We start from the raw sequence: 13261 nt of genomic DNA, 5'->3' as shown, positions 1-13261 counted from the left end.
CTAGTATACACTAAACACTAAGTTTAAAGCCTAATATACACTAAACACCGTGTTTAAAATCTAGTATACACTAAACACTAAGTTTAGTCTAGTATACACTAAACACCGTGTTTAAAATCTAGTATACACTAAACACTAAGTTTAAAGTCTAGTATACACTAAACACTAAGTTTAAAGCCTGGTATACACTAAACACCACGTTTAAAATCTAATAGACACTAAACACTAAGTTTAAAGTCTGGTATACACTAAACACTAAGTTTAAAGCCTGGTATACACCTTACCTTACACTCCTCTGCAGTTGTGTTGTGGTACAGAGGACAAGCAGTCAGTGTTCTGTGAGTGTTGTTACGACCATTCAAATGACCTACAAATAAAAATAAAAAATTAAATATCTTAACTGTCATTTTTACAGGCAGGTTATTTATTGCATTGTCTAATTATAAATAGTATATACATCACAAATGATCTGTCCCCTTTGGTTAAGATTCAGATGGTTACAGTGTGTAAAGATAACCTAAACATATATGTATACAAACTTAAAACATCCATTTGTGAACAAACCTTTAGAGTCACAGCCTGGTAGTGGACAGCGTGAACTAGTTTCATCATAATTCGTGATCGGAGTGGCACGTTTCTCCGTCATGCCCCACAGTGGAGAATTTGATGACGACATATCACAGTCTTGGCTTTTCTTATGTACATTGTTTATCTTCCGATGCCTTCCAAACGACTTCCTCTTGTAATGCTTTCTTATGCTGTGATGAATGGAAACACTCATGCCACAGTTTAGTTTTTTGTTACTTTTCTCAGATTTCTTTTGGTGGGTTTTATCAACCGCTTCGCTACTCGAATCACAGCCGTTAACCTTGCTGTCCACTTTGATTGGCAACTTTCGTTTGTGCAACGTTGGTAAATTCTGATCAGTGTCTGAATCCATGATGTGGTTTGCCAGTTTCCTATCTGCCCGGCCCCGCGATCGCCTGTCTGTTGGCAGCGGCTTGGACGGACCCCTGTCTGATTCGGAATCGTTTATGTGGTTGTCCAGTTTTGGCTCCGACTTCAAGGAAGTTCGTTTATCGTGACGCTGTTTTGAATGCGAGCTGTGATCCGTGTCAGAATTCGGCTCCGACTTCAAGGAAGTTCGTTTATCGTGCCGATGCTTTGAGTGCAAGCTGTGATCGGTGTCGGAATCATCAACATGATTGTCCACCCTCCTCGAAGATTTGAGCCGCGTTTTCCTGCCCGGAAGCACCTTCGCGTGTGTACTCTGGTCTGTATCGGAGTCGTCCACGTGATTTGACGACAACTTGTCTGTCCGTGACCGCACCCGCCTCTCTGGCGACAACTTGGCGCGGGTGCTGTGATCAGTATCGGAGTCATCAACGTGATGGTTCAGTTTCTTCTCCGACCTAATCCGTAGCCTCTTCTCCGGCGAGGGTTTTGACAGACAGATCGCAGTGGTACTGTTGTCGGTGTCCGACTCAGAAGCGGTGTCCCGTTTACGCTTAAACGCTGGTCTCTGAACGACTGAAATAACACAAGATGACCGTATATAAAAACATTAACATTAGCATTAACAGAACTTTCTTGTAGCCAAACTTACAACCAGTGTGTAATTACAAGAATTTCCCATTTATTTACCAGGAAAAAAATGTCAGAATTGGTGGCTATGTCTTTCTTTCCTGGTATAACACACATATTAAAGCCTAATATTAGTGACCACATGTAATGAAAACTGTTATCATTTGTTCCTGTGCAAACAAATAACTTGACGAAATGTAATACAGTGAATAATTAGGTTTTCAAAATCTTGATTAGCGATACTGTTTAATGTTTTAAAATTGTGTAGCAATCTCTAAATCTTGTGTAGTGAATCGCGACGCGATACTGAACAAAATGCTCCCTTAATACAATGCTAGCTCTGGGTGAGCAGAAAATTGCACCAAATAAGCTGTTGCAACTAACAAATTGCAGAAACCCTGTTATCTTTAAATTAATATCAATTACTTCATGAAAATATATATTTTGCCAAATTAAAATAAAATTTGCAACTGGCTCATGTGACGAACAGCCCAAGATAGCCCTGTAATGTAATGACAGTTTGCTCATATACAGATAACATTACCAGTGGACTGCCTCGTGACTCTGGTTGGCATGCCGTCATCGTCACTGTCGTGTGATCCCGTCGAGACATCGGCATCACTCTCCTCGGACGCAGACTGTGCCTCAATATGCGAGCGCTGAAACACAATATATTATAACAGTTTATACATGCAAAAAACAAATACAATGTATTATAACAGTTTTCTACATGCAGAAAACAAACAATATATCAGGCCTCACGCGAGGTCAAAATCATAGAGTGAAGTCACTTCTCTCTGAAACTTTAGAGAGGGCGAAGTTTTTAACCACAGGGAGACTTGAATTTTTAATCAAAAAGAAGTTATCTTAATACAGGTGCAACTTTTACAATCTGTTTGGGTTTTTTTTTGGGGTTTTTTAACTGTCTGTACTGCTAATTGGTGGATATGTGTTCTATGGTGCGTGGGTTTTTTTTAATCACCTTTCCACATGTCACCATCTTTAGAAAAAATGAAATGTAATTGAAAAGCACTAATTTAACCATTTGGAATTCATTCTCTCTTATTTCATTTAATAACTATTCCAAGCAGAGTATTGTTCAAGTAAATTAATCTACCACAGTCAAGCGTAGATTACCCTGAGGCAATTAAATGCGTTCCACAGTCAGTTTCTTAATTGATACACTGTGAAGTTGTCAGACTGAATGGGTACTAGTATCCATGAAGGTGTGAAAATTGCTTATCTGCTGCATCTTGTCACTGTTGTTTAAAATAAAAACTTTTTATAGAATTTATGTACAGTGGCCGCTTAACATTGGCACTTTAGCGACTTGGGGATCCAGTTCATTGATCATGGTCCACTATAATTGTGACACAAGTTATGGTTCACATATTCACTTCTAGGAAATGATAAAGAATTAAAACAATATGTATGTTTAATGGTAAGCCTTTTACTTGTATTTTGCCCATGCTATTTTGTAATATTGTGCATTGACCTTTTGGGATATGGGTATATAGCGCAAGAGCCGGAGTGAATTGGTTATTGAATCACCTGTTCGTACCGGTATTACAACCAGATGCAGTCATATAGCAAAAAACTGAGACGGAAATGTTCTCAATTTTGGAGTGAAAATAAATGCTTATATAATGTATGTTCGCAATGGTGTATGTTGTTAGTGCCGACGAGAACCCGTTCTATTGGAAGTTGGGCAATTTAACATGGGTTTCAATGGCAGATGACATCTGTGTAGTGAGACCTAAGAACAATAAACTGGGTGCATGACGTTTCCAGTCTAAAAACGCTGGAAACATTTCAATGCAAAATTGCTATAGAATTTTTCTTTTCCTTTTTGAACACTACTAGAATGAATGAATGAATGTTTAACGACACCCCAGCACGAAAAATACATCGGCTATTGGGTGTCAAACTATGGTAAATACAAACCCAATGTGATGAACACTACTAATTTACTTGACTATTTGTAATTCCAATTTTTTTTACTATTTACGAAATATGGATTTCAAGTGAAATTACTGTAGGATATGTTATATTTATTGTGTACATACTCTCGAGTGCCTAATAAACATAGGGGCTGAATAAGCATAGGTCTGGAAAATTTTCTAAAATCAGTTAAAAGTAGGGTGCGGAATTAGCATAGGGTGTGGAAATATTTTTAAAAACCAATAAGAGTAGAGTGCGGAATTAGCATAGGGTGTGGAAATTTAGCTAAACTGTAAAAATTTACTAGTAATGAAAACAATTTAGTTTGACGTAAATATAGAAATAAGCGTTTTGGAAATAACAAAAATATACTATTGTTGTGTGTACATGTGTACATGTAATTTAGAAAACAAGCGGCTCAGAAATAAATAACTTGTAGTAAATTCCGTAGTATGAAAAAATGTGTTCACTATAAACATGTTTCTATTATCTAACTGTTACAACTGTGTTACTGTCACACACAATTAATTAAAACTGTAAGTGTGTTTGTACTTTTAAATGAAATTATGAGATTGCAGCTTTGAAAAAAAAATCCAAAAGTTCCATGCAAGAAAACCAAAACAATCAGGATGGATGACAGCTCACTAGATTCATCTCCTATATTTAACACATGGTCAATTATAACATAACGTAATTTCATCAACTTAATGTTGACTTGTATCATTCTTTATTTTTAAAGCATAGGTGGGGACACTTAGGATGCCAGGGGCTGGCATACATAAATCTCAGCTGAAGATTCACAAACAACTGTGGTCATCAGCCATGCTAGCTGTTAGCGGAACGTGCCCGAACTGGAACGTGATTAGGGGATGTAACTCAGCCTAATTTTTCTCGCTAATTTCTAATAAACTTTATTTGCAAGTGAAAATAAAAAGGTTGAGTGGAATTTGTAATTAAAATGAGTGGAATTTGTAATGTAAACAAATATATATATATATAAAAAGAGGAAAGAATGTAGATAAAGTTTGGGCCAGTTCCCCTTATCCTAAAGGAACTGTACTTTATGTACTCTAGTATACATAGCTTTAAAAAAGTCATATTTACCGTTAAGAATTCGCTACCCCCGTCTTCAATGTTTGGTGAAAAGATGAAGTGTTGAAGTGTAATTGATTAATTTATATAAAGTGCTTGCATGAACTGTTGCATCGATTTACAGGCGAGCACTCAATCGAACGCATCCTAGGAATTTACCCAACCGAATAAAACCGAACCGAGCCAAGCGATAAATACAAAATGGCGGCCAACAATGTTCGGAAACGTGTTTATATTTTGTCGTAGTGTAACATACTTTGTTGTGCCTTAATGGTTCAAATGATCAATTAAGCAGAAAAACAATGTATGTATATTAATAAATAAATATATTATTTGACCACAAAAGTTAGCATTTTATTTGATAACTCGGAAAATTGTAAATTCCGTTTAAGATTTGCAATTCTGCAATTCCGTCCGCGATTCCGTGATCGCGGAAAATAGGTACCCCTTATGATAACTTAAGAATTGTAATAAGCGTTGGGTGCCGAATTAAGAGTAGGGGGTTACATTTTTTAAAGATGTAATTAAATGTAGGGTGCTGAATAAGCGTAGACACCAACATTTTTTCACAAATTTAATAAACGTAATGTACGTTTATTTGGCACTCGAGAGTAGCTAAAATAAGGGTACAAAAAGTGACCGTTGTCGACTGTAGTGGTTTTTGTAGTACTTATGGTGCTAACCGTGTGCTAGTAGTGTTGTGGTAGAATGTCATTTTAATATTAGTGTATATTTTGTGCATTACTGTAGTGGCTTAACTCAGATCTGAGATGAAGAACTGTAAATAATGTTAACTTTGTGCTAATAGTGTAGCCTTAGAATTTAATTAATCAATTTATTGTTATTATTAACACTGTATTAATATCAGTGCTCACCAAATATTCCTTTTGAGCTCATCTCGGAAAGTACATGGAGATGGTTTAAAAATACCTACAGTTAATATATAGTGTTATGTATGTAAAACAAATATTTACTTGATGCAGTTTCTGCGGTACTCCGAAGAAGATAACAGAGGAAACTACTTACAACCAACATGGGATAGGAACAGCCAGATGATATTGTACACTGCACATTTTAAGGGCTTACCAATACATAAGACATCTTTATGGTGCCTGATGCATGTCAGTCGTTAAGAAACTTAAATATGTATACAATTACAACTTTATTTGAAGGATACGTGTGATAATATTGGCAGGAAACGTGCCGCTATGATCTGTGGCAGCACTGCTACGAAGAAATGGCATCCAAATAATTGTAACTGAGATGTAGGCGAACGTTTCCGTTACAATACTGTAACTAGGTATGGCCCTGTTTGTTATAGTATATAACTTATATGTGTAAAAGGGTGTCAGTTTGTTGTTGTTTTTCATATGTCACGTTATATCAAGAGAAGCTTTAAATTTGATGACATCCAGTTGTGTGGGAAATTACTGTAAATCAACTCGTTTTGGTATTAAATAACATTTTATGCAAAGGAAAAACGTTTTTATGGAGGGGGTTGGGTTGGGTTTGTTGTGTGCAAGTGTTGTATTTTCACTAATCTTTACAAACAAAAGTCCTGCTAGCACAGAAATAGCATTTCTATTAGATGTATAACATACTGTATGACATAAGCAATGAGAAAAATTTGACATTTTGTTTTACTTTGTGGATCAAAAACTGGCAGTCGTTTTTAAACCGCCAGAACTTGAACGATCAAACAAAGAAAAAACGCATCAGCCACTGCATTTTCAACAACCACACAAACATGTACCGTTCTGCGAGGCATGTTTCTCGTCAGCTAGAAGTCTTGTAAACACTTATAGGACTTTGTTATTGAAATAAAAAATAAAAATTTACTGCCGCTTGTCGCGGTAATTTTCTTGCTTCCGGTTATTTTTAGCGACTTCCGCTACGAGCGTCATCTGCCGAGAAATGATGACAATGATCTCCCTTGTAATCAATGCTGGTTCTCATGACATAGTTTAAAATTGCAAAACATTTATTAACGTGTGTGTACATGTGCGTGCGTGTGCGCGTGCATGCATGCGCAGTGGAGTGGGGAGGCACGGTGAATGTTGCCCTAATCAAACCTTTCTTCTTCTTTTTTTACATACAGGTATACATAGTGTGGATTGGTACCCCCTCACAATATAAAATCCTCGCTACGCCAGTGCATGTATGCGTGTGTGTAACAATCGACAACATGGATGATGATGATGGCAGTGGCGGATCCAGAAAACCCTCTCTCTTTTTCGGGGGGGGGGGGGGTGGCATGAGGCGGAATGCAAAGGAAACTTTGGGGGAGGTTTGGAGGAGGAAGGAAATGTTTTATTTTATTTATTCCGACGTATTCAACACATTTTATTTACGGTTATATGGCGTCGGACATATGGTTAAGGACCACACAGATATTGAGAGAGGAAACCCGCTGTCGCCACTTCATGGGCTACTCTTTTCGATTAGCAGCAAGGGATCGTTTATATGCACCATCCCATAGACAGGATAGTACATACCACGGCCTTTGTTACACCAGTTGTGGAGCACTGGCTGGAACGAAAAATAGCCCACCAACGCGAATCGATCCTAGACTGACCGCGCATTAGGCGAACGCTTTACCACTGGGCTACGTCCCGCCCCTAGTTTGGAGGGGGGTCGCCCCCTTCGTTGATATATAATAAAATTATAACTGTTGCAACCTAGATCCACCTCTGGGTGATGATGATGACGACGACGATGATGATGATCCAATTTAATCATATATGTCCTCTACTCATGTACGTCTCAGCCAGCCATACTTATTCAATCTCAAAATGTGTCTTAAGACTGAGTGGTCATTGTCTCTTTTTTTCTTCTCGTTCCTTTTTTAAACAATTACTAGTATTAGGTTTATATCTGTTTTTATTTATTTATTTATTTATACATATTCATTTATTTAGTTTGTTATTTAGTTTTGTTCCTTTCTATTTATTTATTTATATTATCACTTATTTTTTTTAATGTGATTTTCCCTAAATATGGAAAATCCCAGGCTCAACCATGTTTTAAAAAAAGGTTTATGATAATTTTCATTAGCGTAGCAAGGGTTTTCTTAATTTGGGGGGGGGGGGGCACCGACATTAATGGGGAAGCACATACCTTGTTCAATAAAAGTACAAGTTTACATGCTCGTTGTGGGTACAGACATAACCAGAGTTGTACCCTAGAAAGTAGGACGGTGGTGGGGGAAGTGAGTGGGATGGTTTGGCGGGCTATGGACAATCTGAGTAACACTTTGTGAAAAAGAAAGCCCAAATAAAACGTTACTATGAGCATTTTTGAAGGACAACCTAAACATAATTAACAGAAAGGATCAGACTATTTAGCAATTGTGGTATCAGTATTGCATATAGTAGTTGTAGAACACTAATTTATATTGTAGTAGAATGGATGACATAATCAAAAAGTTTCATTTCAATAAATTTATTTGGTCTCTTTTACACATTAGGCGCGGCAAAGCAGGGGGCAGGGGGCCTGGGGGGGTAGAGCCCCTCCAATAATTCTGAATGAAAAATATTAATGGTGGCAGAGATGAATTTTACTTGTAGAATGCAGAAAATTGCATTTTATGACATCTAGTTTTTAAAATTCCCCCCCCCCCCGAAACCCAAAATAATTAGCTTTTCTTCCTTGATCTCAGTCAGTCCCCCCCCCACCACACACACGTGAGCGTGTATAAGGTCTCACTACACAGATGTCATCTGCCATTGAAACCCATGTTAAACTGCCCAACTTCAAGTGAAGATTGCCCATAGAACGGGTTCTCATTGGCACCAACAACATACACCATTGCGAACATACATTATATAAGCATTTATTTTCACTGCAAAATTGAGAACATTTCCGTCTCAGTTTTTTGCTATATGACCGCATCTGGCTGTAGTACCGGTCCGAACAGGTGGTTCATTAATCGATTCACTCCGGCTGTCACGTGCGCTATATACCCATGTCCCAAAAGGTCGATGCACAATATTACAAAATAACATGGGCAAAATACAGCCAGAAGGCTTACCATTAAACATACATATTGTTTTAATTCTTCACCATTTCCTAGAAGTGAATATGTGAACCATAACATGTGTCACAATTAGGAACTATAGTGGACCGTGATCAATCAACTCTCACCCGGAAGTGATCTGTGTAGTGAGACCTAAGCAATTTCTAAATTCCAATCAGAGTTGTCTCCCTTGGATTAAATACGACTTCGTAATTCTTAACTGCGCATGCGCGACATTGCGGAAACGGGCCCAGTCAAAGGTCAATACTGCCTAGAAATGGCTTGTTCACGTTGAAAGTACAGTCGGTGAATTCAAAATAGATTGTTCTGTAAATGCTTGCGGGATGTCATTTGAATTTTGTAAAGTTATATTAATAAAATGTGAAAAACGTTTGTCTTCACCAGAATATTTTCAAATTTATTGATTTGTGAATCAAGGTTGAGGGTTTGATTTCGATTGCTACGTAATGTTGATCATTTATGATTTACTAAGTGTCCTTACAGGCATGTGCGAAGGGGTGGGTTTGGGAGTCGACCCCCTCCTTGCTCAAGCATATTTTCTTTTTTCCAATATATTTTTCAGGAAAGCATGTCTCGACCCCCTCTATAAATTTCGATTGCCACAGTAGGCCAATAGACACCCCTCGCTAAAATTCTGGCACACGCGCCTGCCTTAATAAAATAAAAGTTTTCGTCATATGACACCTACAATAAATCTTTCTAGCTTCAGTACATAGGCCTAATATTCGTCAATGAAGCTGTTATCATGGGACTAAGCTATGGGTGGGTGGGACAAACCCCCACTACCCGCTGAGACATACAGTGCAATATTAGGCTATTCATATACGTGTCTAGGAAAAATGAAGACCACGATACGCCCCCGTTCGCACTGGCGAAACCGGGGGGGGGGGGGGGGGGGATGTGTGATGCCAATAAAATCCTGGTTATGTTCATGCATAGGAGTAAATTATGATTTATTTAAGGATACTTTGACATTTGCATTAACAATAACACACACACACACACACGCAGAGATGGCAAGAAAGGGAGGGAGGGAAGGATGGAGATATATATATATAGAGAGAGATAGAGAAAGAGGGGGACGGAGGGAGGGGGAGATAGATAAAGAGAGGGGGAGAGAGAGAGGGGGTGGAGAGAGAGAGCAGGATGGAGAGATGAAGAGAGAGAGAGAGAGAGAGAGAAATTGCTTTTACCAGGTATCTTCCATAGTCGAGTTTGAATCGCACCCCACTGCAACCATATTCCATCGAGTAACATAGCTGCAACATGATTACAGTACGGGCTCCCATTTTTGTTGGGGGGCAGACTGGGTTTTGCCTGAATTAGACAAAAATGCCCGAATCTGGATAACAAAATTTATTCATATTACATTAAAGATACTGGTATATGGTGGTAATATCAGATGCAGAAAGCACATTATTTTTAATTCTATTAGGTTTTCCCTGGCAGAGCTTTTCTTTTGTCTGTAGGGGGCGGGACGTAGCTGTGGTAAAGCGCACGCTCGATGCGCGATCGGTCTGGGATTGATTCCCAGTCGGTGGGCCCATTGGGCTATTTCTCGTTCCAGCCAGTGCTCCACAACGGGTGTAACAAAGGCCGTGGTATGTACTATCCTGTCTATGGGATGGTGCATATAAAAGATCCCTTGCTTCTAATCGAAAAGAGTAGCCCATGAAGTGGCGACAGCGGGTTTCCTCTCTCAATATCTGTGTGGTCCTTAACCATATGTCTGACGCCATATAACCGCAAATAAAATGTGTTGAGTGCGTCGTTATATAAAACATTTCCTTCCTTCCGTTGTCCGTCAAATTTTCTTCCTTTTTTATGTTTTCTACTAGTTTTGATTGGATATTTATAAAACTACGTACTTGGATTTTTTGGGACACTATCCACAAACTAATAGGGCATATTTCTAACTTTTGAGTTTGTATTGAATGTTAAACAATCTACAAGTACATTTAACATGTATTTTCTCCTAGCGTTTTAAATAATATTTTTAAAAGTTTACAAAGATTGTCTGGGACAGTCTGCACAAAATAACAGATTTGTAGAGTTTTGGTTGAACATATCTGAAACTTGAGACAGGGATTCTATGAGACAGTCTACATATATATACAGCGGGTGATTAAAAAACAAACTATCCCACGTATGAAATGTAGAACATAGAAATTTTGCAAATAAAAGTTAGTATATTATTATGCTCTCTACTGCGTATATTTTTTTCCACACATTACTTACTTTTAAAATTGCATGTAATACAAAACGTAATGTCAAAATATGCTATATATCTACTATTGATTACGTAGGCCTACTCAGCATTTCTGTATGTATTAAAACATTGGTCGATTGTCCCATTATTTTCTTCCTTTTTTTTGTAGAATATTATACACTTCTTTTTTCTTCGAGTGTTAATTTTGCTCCCAACATTTTGAGATGTCTCGACTTTCTCGGAAAAACAGTCCTATACGTAGTGAATAAGCCATACTGTTGCAATCGTGGGACATAAAAAGGAAATCTTTAAATGTTGGAGGCAAAATATATTCCTGAAGAAATAAAGAAAAGGTGGTGGTTTTTTTGTTTGTTTTTTTTTGTAAAGAAGGAAAATAGCGTAGTTGGACAATCGACTATTGTTTTTAGTACTTACGGTAATTGTTGGTATAGCGTTTTTGATATCACGTTTTGAATCACGCGTTATTTTAAGCATAAGCCGTGTATCAAACTCAACATTTTCTCATCAATGCACAACATAATGCACTTGTTTTGTAAAAAACCCCAGTGATCTGCAATGCATACTTTTATGATATTCAACTCCAAAGTGGGACGGTTTAAAAAAAAAAAAAAAAATATATATATATATATATATATATATATATATATATATATATATATATATATATATATATATATAAAATTGAGGTAGAGCACGTTCATACGAGGATGAGTTGCTTTTGGTGGACTGTCTGGAATTTATTTGTATAGAAAATAATTATAACGCCGTAGCTGATTATAGCTGTGTACATTTTCTCCGTGTTTTTTTACATTAAAAAAATAAAAATCGAAGCAGAAAGTAAATGACGTATAGGCCTACTCGATACCCGCTATCAAAAGTAGGCAACATTGACCCGTGACCTCTCCCAGAATTCATTGCTCTAAACCGGAAATAATCGGTACTCCGAAGTGGTCTATTGAATGCCACATAAATTTAACATAAAACTTTGAAAGAAGCAGGGGCCTGTGCAGCAATTTGTGTGTTGTGTTGTGTTGTGCTGTGTTGTGTTGCGATCGAAGTTTATGGGGGGGGGGGGAGGGGAGTCTTGTCATGTTCCCCCGGAAAATATATTGAAAAAAGAACATTCGTTTGAGCAGTGTGTGTGGGGGGGGGGGGGGGGGGGGGGGGGGGGGGGGGGTCTTTACTCTCCTGTTAACTAGGAAAATAATAAGCATTTTGGTTGTGACTGGCGATATATTAATTAGAGTAAAGAATGTTAGGACTGTGGACATATCTCTTCACTACATCTAGTGATATTCATCAAGGGTCTCACTACACAGATCACTTCCGGGTGAGAGTTCATTGATATTTTGCCCATGTTATTTTGTAATATTATGCATTGACCTTTTGGGACATAGGTGTATAGCGCAACCGGTACTACAGCCAGATGCGGTCATATAGCAAAAAACTGAGACGGAAATGTTCTCAATTTTGGAGTGGAAATAAATGCAAATATAATGTATGTTCGCAATGGTGTATGGTGTTAGTGCCAACGAGAACCTGTTCTATTGGCAATCTTCGTTTGAAGTTGGGCAATTTAACATGGGTTTTAATGGCAGATGACATCTGTGTAGTGAGACCTAAGTCCAGTTTTGTTTATAACTTTTATTAATGAATTTATAAAAGAGATGAAGAATTTTTGTAAATAAAAATATTAATGAAAAAAAAAACTAATGCTCATCTTTGCTGCTGATGGCGTACTTATTGATGATACAGTAATTAAAAAAAAGAAGTTTGTTTTGTTTAACGACACCACTAGAGCACTGATTAATCAATTATCGGCTATTGGATGTCAAACTCATTAGAGGAAACCCGCTACATCTTTCCTAATTCAGCAAGGGATCTTTTATATGCATTTTCCCCACAGACTGGATAACACATACCACGACCGTTGATATACCAGTCATGGTGCACTGGCTGGAACGAGAAATAGCTCAATTGGCCCACCGACGGGGATCGATCCCAAATCGACCGCGTATCTAGCGAGTACTTTACCACTGGGCTACGTCCCGCCCCTGATACAGTAATAGGTTTGCTTTAAAAAAATAAAATAAAAAAGCGAGAGAGAGAGAGAGAGAGAGAGAGAGAGAGAGAGAGAGAGAGAGAGAGAGACATGGGGGGGGGGGGGGGGGCTTGATGTGCTAAGTCAGTTTTGTGTAAAATGGGGATTAGAAGTTAATATTGATAAATCTAATATACATGTAATTGTATTTAGAAATGGTGGATACTTAAGACGTGAAAAGAAGTGGTTTTATAAGGGCATTCAATTAGCATCTGTGATAGTACAGAAAAAGAGATATAACCCAGTTATAGACAGAAATTAGACTATCTGTGCAAAC

General features: G+C 37.8%; 1 protein-coding gene across 3 annotated transcripts in view; it reads right to left on the bottom strand.

Moving 5' to 3' along the window:
• The window catches only part of LOC121384045 (histone acetyltransferase KAT7-like), a 31342-nt gene extending 21343 nt beyond the window's left edge, over window positions 1-9999 (bottom strand). For 2 of the 3 annotated variants that reach the window (XM_041514230.1, XM_041514229.1), the window contains exons 1-4: window positions 9847-9999; window positions 2129-2243; window positions 565-1530; window positions 285-367 (exon numbers count right to left, since the gene is read on the bottom strand). In XM_041514230.1, the coding sequence (XP_041370164.1) occupies window positions 285-367; window positions 565-1530; window positions 2129-2243; window positions 9847-9942 (1260 nt within the window). In that variant the 5' untranslated portion in view covers window positions 9943-9999. Of the gene's footprint in view, window positions 1-284; window positions 368-564; window positions 1531-2128; window positions 2244-6370; window positions 6497-9846 lie in introns of those variants that run through there. The other variant, XM_041514231.1, reaches the window with a different exon arrangement.
• Window positions 10000-13261: the final 3262 nt, after the last annotated feature.

This window comes from Gigantopelta aegis, chromosome 10, assembly GCF_016097555.1.
Source record: "Gigantopelta aegis isolate Gae_Host chromosome 10, Gae_host_genome, whole genome shotgun sequence".
NCBI lineage: Eukaryota > Metazoa > Mollusca > Gastropoda > Neomphalida > Peltospiridae > Gigantopelta > Gigantopelta aegis.
The sequence above is the reverse complement of the archived record's forward strand: the minus strand, read 5'-3'. Positions and strand labels throughout refer to the sequence as shown.